Raw genomic sequence first — 16,304 nt, forward strand, 5'->3', positions numbered from 1 at the left:
GTGCCATGGCTGAGCCATGGGGCAGCAGTTTAAGGGATGTCCTGGGCCAGGCTGGCATCCCCCAGCTCTGCAGCGGGGAAAGAAATCACACATCAGCCACTTCCAGCTAATTCAGCACCTAATTCGGGAGAGGGATGGCAGCAACAGCCCGGTCACACGCTGGAGGAACAGACCCACGCCAGTGGGAGAGGCGAAAGCCCTAAGACTGGACTGAGAATGATGAAGCCAAGGACGACAGCGCCAGCACACGCGCCCTTCCCTGCCACACCCAGCCACGTGAGGGCCCATGACGAGGGCGCACACATGCCCGAGATGGAGTAAAAAAATTTATATCGGTTGCAAGCGCAGCCAATTTCAGCACAGCCAGTGCCTAAAAGCACCCTGCCATGCCTCCCTGGGCCAGGCAGGATGCAGGGCGCCCCGGCAGCCAACACCAAGGGCAAGCAGGGCATTTGGGGCCACCTGGGGCCACCCGTGGTGGTCCACACAGTGGCAACCTGCTCAAGCATATGGCAAGAGGCACAGCACAGAGCTCGCCCCGTCCTGCCCAGGGACATGCGGGCAGGCCAGGGCTGCTCGAGCGAGCACCAGCCTTATTTGACATAGTCCTCTGGGGCTATGCATCACATCTAATGCACCGCCTTTGACGAAAAAGTGTGTCATTTATGGTACATTTAAAATTAACGCACCTTTGGTGTTCTTTCGGATACCAAATTATACACTGCATGACTGCCTTAACATAGAGCTGTGCTCTGCAAAGCCAGCTCGCTGGTGCTGCTAAGCCTGCCCTCCCTGACAGATACTACCCCTAAAGACAAGACTTCCAAAAATAAGTTTTCCAGCAGCATCATTAGCATTTGTACCTCATTGGTACCAACTCCCGCCTGGTGCCGGGGGTGACCTGTGCCACTCGGGGGGGCCTGGGCTCAGCACAGCACAGTTCTGTATCGAGGCCACGTTGGACCAAAATGTCACTCCTCACAGATAAACCTGACTGCATTTCCAGAGCTGGCGGCCCGGCTGCTTCGTGACGGGAAGCGCATTCCTGTCCATAACCCCCTGACAGTGTGAGGCTTAATTAAGAGCCGTCCCTGCTGGTGCTGGCCGCGGCGCAGCGCGGTGACGGTGGCTCTGCCAATTATCTGTGAAAATGCCACGTTTGCGTTAAGTAACGCTCAGCCCCAGGTGCATTCCCAGCGCTCGAAACGCTACTCAGGGCTGCTCCTGCAGCGCGCAACGCGTCTCCAGGAATAACCCTGACACGATTATACAGATTTACGGTATATTCTCTTCTAAAACCAAGATGAGCATTAATACCCGCTTTGGGTTTGCTTTTCCTCGTTATCTTTTTTTAAACAACAGGCAAATGCTTTTATTGCTTTTGCTAGTGCCACAGTTTCCCCTAAAAGCCTTGATTTTGGTAAGGGAAGGGGGTTTGGCAGTGATTTGCCCAGCACGGCTGTCCCCAGGCTCCAGCGAGCCTGACACGCTGGCATGTCCCGGCTTTCGCACCCGGCGCCCGCAGGCAGCCTGTTTCCCGAGGCAGCTCCCGGGCACAGGATGAGGGCGCAGGTGTGGATGCGCTGCCAGCTCCCGGCCCCTTTCACAGCACTATTTATACCAAAACCGAAATTAAGGCTATTGGGGAAAAACAGGGTCAGACCCTCCCTTTCCCAAGGAGGGAATGGGGCCAAAGAGCACGGGCACAAACCCCACCAGACCCAACGGGAGATGAATCAGCCATTGGCAGGGAAGGGACCCCTAACGGCCGCCTGCACCCTGCTGCCAGCAAAAGCCACATCACAGAATCATGTTCATCAAACAACCAACATCCTAATAACCCTAATGCCTCCTGCCCCAGCTCCTCCGGGAAGCCACGGACCTGCAGCACCCTGCGGCCGTGTTTCGGCAGGGCTCTCAGCACTGTGGGCAGCAGCGGGCACTGGTCTGGCCTCGCAGAGGCCCTGTGGGAGAGGAAAATATTTGCTGTATTTCTCATTTGCTGATTTTGTTACCAGCTCTTACTCACAGCAAAGTAAACCCAGAGGCGCAGTAAAGCCCCCGCATCTTGACAGCTTAAACACAGTCCTCAGGCGGCACGCAAGGAAAATCACACGTCGGAGGAGGTCACGGGAGCACGAGTAAATAAGATGAGATTAATTTTGGAACGACATGCAGTGAAAATGAAGTCTGCCAGGGAAGGAGCACGGCAACGTCCTGCTGCAGCCCTGCCCGTTCCTGCCCGTGGAGCAAAGCCCGGAGGGGCTGCACGAACACAACCAGCTCCGCACAACTGGCTCCGGGCGAGAAACCTGAGAAGCCACAGCAGGAGCCCTTGCAAACAGCCGTGCATGAGCCAGAGCTGCACGGCACAAGATCAAAGCTCTCCACCGCCCAGGCAATGCTTCCTAGAGATTTTGGACAGGTGCTTCCAGCTGCTACGTGGGCGATAGCAGTTCCTTCTTCCCAAATCCCACCGTAACGGTCTCTGAGAGCTGAACAGCTCATGGCGCCACATTAATGAAGCAACTAAATAAGTTCGTTACTTGCACCAAGGCATTTACAGTAGGTGATCCCCCAAGGCGCTGCCCCATGGGGACGGGAGCGCCACCGCTCACCAGCACGGCAGGTCGGGGGAGCCCAGCTATGGCCTCTCTTCGCCAGGCACGGATGGATGCTGCGCTGTCAGCCCTTCCCCTACAGGAACTGGGGCCAGAGTTGGAGTCCTGCAAACAAATTTCCCCAAAACACCCTCCCTCCTCCGTGGCAGCCCCTTCCAGCAGGTGCCCGGTTCTCAAATCACCGACTCAGGTCACGTCTGTCCCCTCAGCACAGCAGCCAGTCACTGGCAGAGCCCTGAAGCAGCACAGGCGGTGCCTGCGGGCATGTCTCACCCTGCTCAGATGAGCTCAGCCCAGGCCTCTGGGTGGGACTGGTGCTTGACCTGCTGCAAATCCATCACTGGGATATGTTCCTGAAAGCTCATCCAAGGTTTTGCCCCCAGCAATCAGCAACCATCAGACATATCAAGTCAACGGCTTTGAGGGGAACCTTTCCCACCGCAGCTACCGCTCACAGCCTTGGTTCTTCAGGACCTCGTTCCGATCCTGCTGCTTGATGGCTGGCACCAGGCTTGTTGTGGGAACAAGCTCTGTGTCCTCTTCGCCCACGATGAAACCTTCAGGCCTCAGCAGCTGTTGTCTCCTCCAGCAAGGCCAAACGCATCCAGCTTCTGGTCAGACTTCACCTTTCGGGGCACGTAACACACCCACGAAGAAATCGCAGCGCGAGCAGGTGTCTCCAGCCAAAGCCAGCACCCGCGGGCCAGCGAAGACTGGCAGGACAGTGGCCTGGGCTAGGACAGCTGAGACAGGCAGACTCGGGGCTCTTCTCGGTTGACCTTCTCCTGCCGCGTTTCTAGCAAAACAGCGCAGGGACCGTCGCTGTAGAGCCTGGGGCATGAAGGGGCGATCCAGGACCAACTCCTTAGCATAGGGTTGGGCGTCCAAGTGGGCAGGGACTGTCAAAACCTCCAAACATGGAACTGCACACACAAGTGCAGGATCATTAGGGTGCACCTGGGTGTAAGCGGGGCTGAACCACCGCTAGGGTGGGCAGCTGGGCAGACCACAGTCAGCAGCAAAGCAAGCTGGAAAAACAATTTTGCTTTTAAAGTTGTACCATAGTTGTTCTACATTCCTCTGCACAGAAGGGAAGATTGTCTTAATGTCCCGGGCTCGGCTAGGGAGAACGCAGCTAGGGAGGAAAGCTGTGATCAATTATTTAGAAGAGACTTTCAGTCTTACATCAAAGGTTTATTTTCTGTCTTCGTACGTCTGAACTAAGTGCCATTTCCCTATAGAACAGGGCACAAAGCAAACACGGTGGCTCTAATGAGCACACTCAGAAGCCAAATATTCTTCTGTTTTCTGAAATTCCTTCAACCTATGCAACCACAAGCCCAGCGGCTCACACCCAGGCTCCAGGAGCAAAAGTCTGGCTGCCGGGAGGTTTAGAGTTAGAATATACAACTTCGAAATTAGAGATTGGTACAGCACAGGGCAATACAACAAGCACGGGGTTCAGGCTGACGGACCTGTCATCCTCCTGGAAAATAACCCACGGCACCCGTCCTGCCCCAGACTGCCCAGCAGCCGAGGAAAAGGGAACAAGCAGAATCCATCACTGCTACGGAAGCACCACGCAGGTGTCTGACAAACCACACCCGCCCACTGTCAGGAGGTTTGAAGGCTCCATGCAGAGGTACCATCTCTGCTGAAGGTACTTTTGTTTTTAAGCATATCCTTCGAAGGCTGAAGACTGCTGGCCTGGAATAAGCCCAGTAAGAGCAACCAGAAGACCTCAGTCATTCTAGGATTAGCCCTATTCCTTGTTTCCCAGGGAAAAGTTCCTGTGCTGTAACCACTTATAAATACAGATGTTGACAAGACTCACATCTGGTTTACATCCCCACATCACAAAAATAGCTCTAAATTGTGCAGCTGCTGCTGAATGAGACAGGCTCCTCTTCTGTTGCTCAGAGCAGCTCTGCAGAAACGAAGCAGGCAGCCGTAAGGCAGACGCTCACCTGCCTCCCGGTCTTCCCAGGCTTGTCACCAGCTTACAGGCCTTCCTCGGGACGGACACCAACACCACACTGTAGCCGATCTCAACAGAAGTTAAGTTCTCCACCTCAACAGGCAGCCTGTGCCTTCACAGAAGCCCCTGGCTCCTGGCCGCTCTACCTCCACTTCAAAAGCCATTTTTAAGTTTTCTTTGCAAGAATTCTTTTCAATAGCAGGGAACAATCTCCAGCAAACGCAATGGTTTCTGTACAATCGCATTAACCAAAGTCTGCATCAAAGGTCTGGATGATCCTTGCAGGGAAGGTCCCCAATCACTTCTATTCCTTCTGAACAGGCCCGGGGCCTGCCGGAGGCGCAGCCAGGCTGGGAGGTCTCACCAAGGGGAGGGCTGGAGTCCCTCTGCAAACAAAACACCCACCCGAGGCTCTGACACTTGAAAATATCATTTTGTGTCAGAACAGCCTCCCTGGGTAAAGGCTGCACGTTCCTGGGCACAATGGAAGAAAACGGCATGCAGGGCGGGTAGAGAAGGAGAGCCTGTGCCACGGGGGAGTACGTGGGAGAGGAGGTTAAATGCAGAGAACAGGTCACACCTCACAGAGTTTACAACCACCACAGTCCTCGGTGGTGCTGCCAAACATGTTTCTGGCCCCAGAGTTGTGCTGCCCAGCTCTGGTCATGCCTGGAGGCATCACCACTGGCTTCTGACACACTTCACATCAGAGGGCCAAGGCGGCTCAGTTGAGGAGTCAGCTTTGAGGAGCGTCTTCAAGTGCTCTGGTTGGATGACAAATCCCCTCAAGGCAACAGCACCAAGAGCTAGTGTTGGGCAGAAGAGTTTACATAAAGCAAGAATTAGCTTGATTATCCAGCCAAGCGGAGCTATCGGCTATGACAGATGTGAGACAAGAAGAGCAAGCACTAGGGGACTTCTGAACACGGTCCAACTCACATCAACTGCTGCAGGCCTTGGTGGGGGAAACGCACTGGAGATGTCTTTCAAATGCTTGAAAACGCACTGAGTGACTCCTGCTGGTGTTAGGAATTGAAAACCACATGTGTTTCTTTACAAGTCTGATATAAGCAGAGCCAAGTTGGGCTCTTAGTTATTGACAACTTTCTCTTTGTGGGACCAACACAAAGAACCACACAGATGTTTCAATCCAGCAGAATAACTTTATTTCATAGGGCAAATACAGCCAACTAGTGATTCCAGAGTTGCCCGGCAAGTGTCAGCTCCATGGTCTGTCAGTAAGTGTTCTGCTGATGGCTTGAGGATACAGGCTGTATGGCTAGCGTTCACATTAATTGATTTCTTAGGTTTAGATTTCAAGTGAAATACATTCAGACTTGCTCCTGTCAAAGCACCGCTCACAAGTACGTGGTTGAAAGTCACTGAGGAGTTAATTACATCGTTACCTGATTCATGTGAAAAGAAAGCAACGCTGCTGCGGCCCACAAAACCCTCCCTCTCTCTAGTGCTGCTGCTCGGAGCCTTTTCAGCACACGGCAGGGTAATATCCCGTCATTCTTCAGGTTTCTGCAGTAAAAACAGCGACTAGAACATACAGCAGCAAAAATCAAGGCAGAATTTAACTGCATATTCCCAGCACGCTTCCTCTCTGCCAGTCTCAGAGTTATTAGTAACTGGCCGCTAATACTGGCACCTCTACAAGGGAGTGTGGCACACGTCAGCCACCCCTCACGGGAGGCCCAGAGGGGCCTGGGTGTGATGCAGACATTTGTGCTTAGTGCTGGCAGCTGAATGCCCCATACCCTGTCTGGAGAAGGACAAAAGCTTGTTTAATTTCAACTAGGCGTTGGTTTGGTTTTTTTAAATATTTAATAAATAAATATGGCTGCTGTCAGTACAATGGGACATAGCTCTTGGCCTGCAAGATCAGGCTCTTCCACGTGCTAGCCTGGCTCCCCTGTGCTGCTTGCCTGGCTGTCCACTTTGGGAACATTCCTGCGCTTTCTTATCTGCATATCTTCATCCTGAAGGAGAGTAAAGGAATAAATAAGCACAAATTCATTCTTCAGCATCCTGCATAAAATCTGTCCTCCTCCCCTCCACCTCTTCTTTGTCCACCAACCATCATCCACCATAGATCAGCCCAGCAAACAAAAATCTTTATGCCATCACTCCACCTCCTCGCTGCTCAAAGCACTGAAGCCATCTTACACCCTCACGTGGGCAGCTCCCCAGGCCGGGCACCTTCCCAAGCTGCTCACGTGCTTCCACTGAGAAACCGTTCATGCCCAACACAACAGGCAGCTTCAGCTGCTCAACCTGCCAGCCGCTCCAGCTGGAGTAAGAGCAACAGGGATGCGACCCTTTTGGGCTTCGCTTCTCAGGCCGCGGGCCACATCGTGCGAAGTCTGGCCTCAGTGCAGGTTTTCCTCGGCGTGCACCTGATGTCCCACAGAATCAGCCAACTTTGTTGGAAGGGACCTCTGGAGGTTATAATAAAATTTTCTACTCTAAGCCAGGCTAACTCTAATGCTAGATCCGGTTCTTCAGGGCATCTCTTTGGTTTTCAAGTATCTGCAAGGATGGAGCTTCCACCATGACCCTGCACGGCCCACTGCAGTTTTCAGCCGTGCTTACTGGGAAATACATCCCCCTGCACCCAGTGAGGATTTCCTTTAGCGCAAGTTGTGTCTGTCACCTCTTGTCTTTTTGCTGTGCATCTCTGCTGCTGTCTTCTCCGTAACCACCCAGCAGGCAGCCGCAGACAGCAGTCAGACCCCCTCTTCGCCTCCTCTCCTCCGAGCTGGAGAAAGCAGCTCCCTGTACCACTCCTCGCGCCGTACGCTCTCCAGCCCTGACCCACCTCGCGAGCAAACCCACGGAGCTGCGTGGCCAGGTTTTAACTGTGACCAGGTTTTGCCACACACGGCACCACTGCAGATGACTGACCTGAACAGGGTGAGCATGCATCGTTCAGTGTCTGTACTACACAAAAAGAAACTTATTTCTGCACAGTCCTCCTCACCAAGTCCCTTCCAGGTGCTTCTCTCAATATCCTTCCTGTCACCTCCACCTCACACCCACCACACACCATTCACATGGGACTCAGCAACGACACAGACACTGCCTGTTTCCAGGGCGGTTCGTACCGAGTCAGAGTCTTCTTCAACCTGGTTGCTTACGAAATCGATATAATCATCCTTCTGGTTGTCCAGAATTTCTTCCTCGTACTCAGTCTGGTAGTCTGACTCATCTAAAGAGAGAAGAGAGAAAAAACATTGGGTTTAACTAGCATTCGTAGAGGCAGAGAAAGCTGGAAGGGGAATGATAGCTGTCTCCGTCGAGCACTGGCACAGGGCAGGGTGACTGCTGGCCATCTCTCCACAGCTCAGAGAGCTGGGACTACTCAAACACAGACATCAGGGCTCCAGCCAGATCAAAACATAAACCATGTCCCGTATGTGAATTGGTGTCCTGAAACCCCCTTGAATCTACAGAGCCTGGAGCAAGGGCAGTGAGATACAAACTGTCTGTTACTCTGGTGGGTGCCAGCCGCCCAGCCCAACGGGACACAAACGCCGGCAGTGGGGAGATGCTCCCACTTCTGGTGGATGCAGAATAGTTGCTGTGCCCACCTGTCAGTCCAGACAAGATCTGCAACATACCTTCAGAAGACATGCCTATGAGCTACCAGTCCAAACTCCCCATGTCACATCAGTCACAGCCTCACTGGAAACAGTGCTTTCAGGCAGAGGGTGAGCTCTTCCTGGTGCGGAGATGATAATTATGTGTCTCACAAGCCCTGGTCCACAGGGGACAGTGACAGTTATGATTCCCCTCCTCTCCACAGGGGACAATCACCTGCTCTCTCTGGTTAATCCAGCAGATTAACAGAATTTAGGGAAGCTCAAGAGCTGTCCTCACTGAGGCACAGCAGCAGGGTACGCCGCTAAGCCCCCAGTCCCCAGCACCAAAGCCATCTCCCAAGGAACGAGCTACACCAGTGCAGAGTCAATGACTCTTCCAGCACCTGGAGACCACTTCAGGGCTGTAAAACAGAGAGCAGGAGCCACCTGCTAACTGGACTGGCTCTCTCCCACATCAACTCTCCACTCAATGAACAGGCAGCCACCCGTCATCGGCCCCAATCCACCACCCCACTGGGTGGTACCCCAGTGGTGCCAGCAGCCACTGCAGGGCCCATCCCATCCAAGTGTGAGACCAAGGCACGCAGGCAGCGAAACAAAGCAAGTGGCAGATGGCCACCTTCCTTTTGCACAGCTTCTGGCATGCCGCTTCTCAGAACGCAAGTTCACACACTAAAATGGCAGAATTCTTTTTCTCTTTGACACTAGGTTTTCTACCACTCATGAGTTAATTCAAGCGTGCTCTGAGTTGCTGAAGCAATACCTGTCTTTCAGCCCACTAGTGAAGAAAGTGGCTCATGTTTAAACTGGATTCTTGATTAAGTATTTCTTTTGGGAACAGTCAATAGCATCTGCTCCACGCTGAAGACAACAGCACAGTCTGTTCCACAGCATTTTCTTCTAACACAGTAACTACAACCAACTGCTAGAACATTAGGATTAAAGACATTTGGGGTTTTTTAAATTATGTTTTAGGTTTTTTTTACTGTGGATCAGAGAATTGTTCTTAGTTTATACTAAAAACAATACTGATAATCTTTGATAAAATGCACCAGAGAAACTGGAAACTCATCTGAATAGCAACAGACAGCACAAACAATAGTGTGAAGTTTACAGCTCCAATAAAACTGATTACCATCAAAACCAAGCTCCTTGATTTTCCAAGCACTATTAAGCATTCATCAGGTCTTTACACAGAATCAAGAAAGAAGAGAGGGGTGTCCCTTCTCACTTCACACAGCAGCTCCAGGTGCTGGAGGACTAGAGGGGAAAGGAGAGCAGGAGGCGGTCCTGCTGTCCCTAAACATCACCTCCCACCGCCCCGCTCGAGGTCTGGGGCTCAAGGGGCAGCTGCTCTGTTACACTATGGAAACACCCAGAAGCCTCAAGCAGGACCGAGGCCCCATTGCCCTGCTTGACACACCAACACCCAAAACATGGCAATTCAAAAACAAGCCAGTGAAGAGGAGGTTACACCACCGAAAGGTGCCCAAAGCCCACCCGTAGTGGAGGGAGCATATTCACAGCAGGAAGGTCACACTTCTCATGCCAAAGGTCTGCTTTGCGATTCTGTTGCTTTCAGCATTTCTTTTACATATGCCTCATTTCGGCAGGTAACTCCACATTTTAATAAAATTGGTGCTGTGTGGCTGGAGGGTTTCTGTTCCAGTAACACTGACAGGCTTCGATGTAAATCAGGGCATCTGGTAGCTCGTCACAACCTGTGGCGCATTAGTGCTTGTTGATAAAAGTCCTTTTTAAGCACCAAAGATGTGGAGGGTGACCTAGTACCCAATAACTGTGTCCCTTGAGAGGTTTTGGGATGTCTCCTGCTTCAGCTGTATTGCCAGACCAGGCATTTGACACCATGATTAACGTTTCTCTTTCCCAAACGGCTGTTGCTACAATTGCTCTGCTACACAACTTGATCTCCTTCAGCCATCAGGAGCAGCACGCAGCTACATCACCTCATACTGTGAAACCTGGCTGTGGGGACAGCCCAAAGCATCGCTGCTTTGAGAAATGGGACATGAAACCTGCTGTGGGAGATCACCAAGGAGCCTGTGCAACTTTGGTCATCAGAAATCCCTTACAGGTGGGAGCGTGACCAGAGATGCAGCTGAGCCACCCTTGGAGGATGGCATCTGTGCTCCCCCGGCCACGGCTACACTGTGTAAAATGCAATTACAGCTGAACAAAGGCAGAAAATCCCAATCGAAGAAGTGTTTGGATGCAGAACGGAGACACAGCCACAAAAACTGCAGTGGCTCAGCTGTGAAAATGAGCTTCTCTTCCCCTACAGATGCTTCCACACCTGCTCACTGGCAGTACAAGTACCCTGGGTCCAGCGCAGGGCTTTGCCTGGCTTCCCTTTACTCACCCATTTCTGAGGGACAGTCTTCCCTCCCCCCCCCCCTTTTTTTTTTTTTAATGCTTTCAATCATTGCTCTCAGTTTGCTCAAGAGCAGAGAAAAAACTTCACTGCCCTTTTCCCCCCAGAGAAGATACGGCTTCTGACCTGGAGGCTCCGCCAGCCTCAGCCTGGCGGGGCCTTTCAACCCTTGTACTGACATTTCCCCCTTCGGGGCTTCCCAATCACAACATGATCATTTTAATTTTCTTTCTTTAGAACAAAATTATTGACGTAACTTCTCCACCCAGCCTGAGACTTGCGGTATGCTGTCAGGACAGACAGAGCCCTTCTAAATCCCTGTGGTCCAAGATCTCAGGCAGGAAGGGATTTCCAGGGACAAAAAGGGTTTCACCCTCTTTGACAGTGCCGTTTCACAGCAGGCTATCAAGAAGCACTCTCTTCTTACTTACATGGGATAAAAGCAGTCAGAGCATCTGCACCACCACCAAGACCAGACAAATGCAAAGGCTCACCAGCACATACGAGAAACCATCTGACAGCTGCAAGGCCACGGCCAGGGAGGTGTCACCCTCCACCTGAGCTCGCCTCGGTACAGACCGCTTCCCCCACAGCTCCAGATACCTCCTAAGCAAAAGCGATGCCATCCTGGAGGCACCAAGGCGATGCCACGTTCAGAGGAACGCCTTTACAGCCACTGCGCACCAAAAAACAGGCAAGGTCCCTGCAGGCAGCACATGGAGTCACCCACAACCTGAATACAAAGGGTCCTTCGAGACACAGCACCCACATGCGCGACTCCCTCCTGCGATCCTCCCCCCTCCTCTGGGGTCTCTACAACCAAGAGCTTTCAGCATCCGCGAGGAGCACGTGGCACCTGCCCATCCCGCCCCAGGCAGCCCCTGCACAGGCCCTCCTTAGCCCAAAACGTGCCATTACCTACTTTCTGAAAGACGTGACCCTTTGTTACACTTGTGTTCATGGCCTCACCCAGCAGAAAGCAGGTCTTCCTAGTAGGGGCAGACAATGAGAAACTAAATAAAGGAGGGACATCTGTCCCCAGTACACTGGTTAAATCTTCGCAGGTCTCGATGCCTGTGCCTTAAATAATCATGTCACACGAACTCTTCATTCTTATTCACAATGGCTGTTTCAACCACATTTGATTAATATTTTCTTCATAAGGCATATGATTGCAATTAGCATTTCAAATTACCACAGGGACATCTCTACAAACAGTCACAGATGGGAGGACTGCTAACTTTAGATTTCCCTCTGCAAGAACAAGAATCGGGAGGAGGGGAGAGACTGTTTATAAAGAGCTCTAGCACTGGTGAAGCACACAGAGATTTCAGGCCTGCAAAGCTCTGATCCTTTTTTGTTAAGTGAGTTTTGGTTATGGCACGTACAGGGAATGGCTGCACAGGTCACGACTGAGGCGCGAGGCACTCGGGTGCCTTTGCGTAAAGATGCAGGAGCCGTTACCTGTTCTCATTAGCTCGTTCGCTAGTGCTCCCTGTTACAGGAGCGTACAAAAAGCAACGGAGCCAGTGAGTCACTCCAGATCCTACTCACAACAGCAGGGAAAGCTTTAAATCAGCCTCCTTCCCGTCTCAGAAGGACAGGGACCAAAGAGCAAAGCCATCGCAAGGACATGGGCCAGCACAAGGGGCAGGACTCGCCACACGTGTTACTTCTCTCAGATTAGGCTAACTTGAGCAGGGATTCCCCCCACCAGGAAACCACGCCGTACCACGCAGGTAACAGGCGGCGGCGGACGTCTCGCCGTGGCAGAAACCTCCGACTCCCACCCTCTCCCGGCGGAGGCAGGCGGAGGGTCTGGCCGGGGGAAGCTCGGCACACCTGCAGGCAGGGGCTCCGGAGGAAGCAGGGAGGCAGCCTTCGGCTTTGCTCAGCAGACACCGGAGCTGGCAGCCAGCCCTGAACCGCCACAATTTACAGCATGGGGTGTTAAAGGAACGCCATTAGACAAGGGGCACAGGAGGCGCGAGCAGCCGTCCCTGCCTCGCTGCCCTTCCCCATGCTTCCGCAGCACCAGCCGGATCACCCGACTCACCATCTGCCACGGGTGCTTTCACGGGCTCGATCCTGGACACGATTTCTGCCAGGTCCGTAAAAGAGGTGGTGGGACAGGTCACATTCTGAAACACAGCATTAAGTTTTAGGTATGTTAACAAATACAAAACATCCGAGTCTTTTTATTACACAAAAATGATATTGAACAGACAAAGCTCCAGACACACAAATTCTCCACAATTGCCGCCTCAAAAGCCATTACTCATCAGTGAGTAATTCACAAAACAACTCTCCTGATGCAGGTCTGGTGGCAGAGATGGGATTCCCAAGTGCAAACAGTGAGAGAACCTCTAATGGCTCCTCCTCCATCCACGCAACAAGAAGCCTTATTAAAAGTTCAGCAAACTATAGAAAGCACCACACAGCCAAGAACCAGGGGGTCCGGACTCCGTGACAGACAGTGCTCGTTTTACTTGTTTGTTCTCCATCAGCATTACTTTACAAGAGGGACCGGCTGAGACAGGTGCAGCCCCCAGGGAGCTTTTGCCTTCCCTTGGGAGAAGGAGAAGAGGCCCCAGCACCCAGGTGGGCACATGGCTCAGCCCCGAGCCTGCAGCCTGGTGCCATGGGAGGCTGCACTGACAGACAGACAGCAGCCCAGGCACTGGGGAGACCAGGACCCCCCCGGGGACCCCAGCAAGCTGCGGAGCTGGAGGTGCTGCAGCGAGCAAGAGCCTAAGGGATGTGGTCTGCCTGCAAGGAGAAATATTTTCCACTGTAATTCCTCTTTTCAATAAACCCTTTCTATTTTTACTCTGTCTCACCCAAGCAGTGGGTTGAGTGTTCTCTATTTTGAGAAGTTGCCTGCTCCAGTTTCTCCTCTAATAAAACCCAACTTTGGCATTTAAGAATCATTTTGGTCTTCCCACATGCTATGCCATGAGCAAGCCTACCTGCCTCCTCAGGGCCAGGCACAAGGTCACCACATGAAACCTGAACACCCATCATATTGTTTTAAAAACGGTGATTTTAATTAGTACAATAGCACAGACCCCCAGAGGAGAGAGACAGGGAAGAGCTGGCAGAGGGCATGTTATCGGCATTGGGCTGCCAGGAATTGCTGTGACAGCCTCTAAACACCCAGACCTGTCCACGTGCTTCCAGACAGGGCAGTTTCCTAACACAGGGTTTTTATGAGCAATTCTTTGCTCTTCTGGCAAGAGCGCTGGTACTATGAATCATACAACCCCCGTGGGGGTCACAGCAGAAGCCCATTACAGCTGCAGCAGATCGCTCTCAGTTGACCTTTAATCCGTAACTAACTTTTGATGTAATTTAGTACAGCTAGAGCAAGGTGCGGATCCAGGACAAACAGCTGGTGGGGAGCGGTGGATAGAGAAAAGCCCAGAGGGAATGAAAAAATACCTGTGTGAAATGAAGCAGCAGTATTTTAGGACACACACTTTGAAGTATAGTGAAGTCAGGAAGCTCAGAAGCTCAGTTTGACCATTAAGGAACCGTCAAGAAAGGTGAGTCAGTCCACTCTCATTTTGAACATCTGACCCGAATGGTCCCAGTGAAGTGTTTGCAGAAGGTTGTTCCCAGGACAGGAGGAAAAAAGTATCTACATCTTCATTTTGTGCCATATGACTAAGCGAGGGATATGTGCAAACCCTGGCCACCAAGCAGACACAGCAATGTTCGAGGCAATTGCCTTTACTCTAGAAACGTGGACACTTACCAAGCAGACAAAGCGGCTGCACCCAGCCCTCAGGCGTGGCTGCCCTTGGGAGATCGGAGCAGACAGGGATGGTGCTGGAGGGGACAAAAGCCCAGGGCTAAACAAGATCCTGCAGCGACCACCACCAAAAGGTGCTGCAGGAAAACCACAACGAGCTCGCGTGCTCCCGCAGACGAGCCGTGAGGACAGGTGAGCATGAGGGCAGTCGCAAGGGTGACCGTACCCGCGGAAGCATCTGTTACGGTCGCTGACGTACAGACGATCCCGCGTGCCTTACCACTAAGACTGGAACGCCACTTGGGGGAAACGAGGTGTCTCCCCACGCTCATCTGATGCTTTGCAAACAGGAATTTAATGTTTAAACATTTCCTCTCACTACTTTTAAGGACGAAACCACACTCCCATCAGTTAACACGAGGCAAAGAAGCATCTCCGATTCATTTGAAACCTACTCTAAAACCTTTCTGCTGATATTTTTTTTTTCCAAGGAGTTAAGTATTCTCTTCGGCACAATCTTTATTAAATAAATTAGAGGAGAAAGACAGTTACTATTGTAGTCTTCTAGATTATATTTAGCTTTGACTATGCATAACAATTCAGTAGACAAAACTTCCCCGAGGAGATCCAATTAATGGTATTGCATTATTCTGTGCTGGGGAAGAGTAAGGCTTCTTCAAGTGAAGTTCATGTAAGGTTCCTGTTGTTTGTGTCTTCGGTACTTGCATTTTTGAGACAAGATAAACAGTGACTGAATGATGAAAGTAGAGAAGTATCTAAATGATTAAATATCTGGAGTTTTTAAGTAAAAATTCAGTGCTTACAACATGGAATCAAGATGATAAGAAACCGTGCTCGGCTCGCTCAGATGTTGAGCACTCCAGAAATAGCTGAAGAACTAAAACATATAGAGCATCAAAGCCTTCCCTAATGAAAGGCAAGTTAAAAATATCAGCTGTTATCCCTGGAAGACAGCAGAGCTAAAGGACTTAAGTGAGTCTAATGGACTAAGGGAAAAAAAGAAAAAGACAAACACCCCAGCGGAAGCCTGCAATACTTGTTACTTTGTAGAAATAAATCTACTGAAACAAAAGTCAGATGAAAAAAATCTTGTTTTTTCCTCTGAAAACTCGGGAGTCCAGTAAGAGCAGAAGACCTCCTAGGTCCCTGGGAGCGGAGCCTGGAACTGGGCCTTAGCATCAAGTCTGGGGGAATGCACAAAGCTGATGGTTCCTGCTCCATAACCTGGGCAGTTTGTTGAGTCACTCTCCTGAACCCGTTATTGTCATACTCTTGGTGTTTCAGCAATCAGCACTTTTCTGCCTTGTTATCAAGTGCGTACACAGCAATGCAATCACAGGCTACGTCTACTATGAGTATGTGACATATTTGATCTCCAGGGCAGTTGAAGGGCCATAAAAGCCAGGTTAGATTGTGATAAATGTTCAACATGCTGCTTGAGTCACAGCTGTTATATCATGATTTAACTGAAATATTAGCCTGCATTACTGTATCCCATATAATGGGCAATTTTTAAAGGATTCATCTTTAAAAGAAGCATTTGTTACAGCAATGTTTGAATTTGTTAACAGCTGATGATAAAAGTTAGAAGATGAAATAGGGCATATAACTGAGGCACAATTTTCTCTCCCTTGACTTCTCCTTATGACCATTAATACACATAAACACAAACCAGCTTATAACTTGTCCGAACACAAGGCCTCAGAAGCAGAATGGGGACCCATCTGGTACAGCTCAGACTAATTTATCTCCCAGTCCAGGTCATCTTCCCAGTAAGAAATAACAAACTGATGAGTTTTGGGGCTCCTCAGGTCACCAGCTAGTTTCCCACAAAGCTTAGTCCCCCTGTGCTCCTCCCAAAGCCACTCACCCTGCCAGGCAGCTTGGTGGGATTCGTCTGATGACAGGAAGCCATTGGCACTGGTTCCCT

The 16,304-nt window shown here is 51.2% G+C and overlaps 1 protein-coding gene across 3 annotated transcripts in view; it reads right to left on the reverse strand.

The window, feature by feature from the left end:
* Nucleotides 1-5,742: 5,742 nt before the first annotated feature.
* Nucleotides 5,743-16,304, reverse strand: part of PNPLA7 (patatin like phospholipase domain containing 7) — a 126,677-nt gene continuing 116,115 nt past the window's right edge. For 2 of the 3 annotated variants that reach the window (XM_064468889.1, XM_064468891.1), the window contains exons 34-36: nucleotides 12,656-12,740; nucleotides 7,710-7,813; nucleotides 5,743-6,584 (exon numbers count right to left, since the gene is read on the reverse strand). In XM_064468889.1, the coding sequence (XP_064324959.1) occupies nucleotides 6,504-6,584; nucleotides 7,710-7,813; nucleotides 12,656-12,740 (270 nt within the window). In that variant the 3' untranslated portion in view covers nucleotides 5,743-6,503. The remainder of the gene's footprint in view (nucleotides 6,585-7,709; nucleotides 7,814-12,655; nucleotides 12,741-16,304) is intronic. The other variant, XM_064468892.1, reaches the window with a different exon arrangement.

The sequence above is a fragment of the Phalacrocorax carbo genome, chromosome 18, assembly GCF_963921805.1.
Source record: "Phalacrocorax carbo chromosome 18, bPhaCar2.1, whole genome shotgun sequence".
Classification (NCBI taxonomy): domain Eukaryota; kingdom Metazoa; phylum Chordata; class Aves; order Suliformes; family Phalacrocoracidae; genus Phalacrocorax; species Phalacrocorax carbo.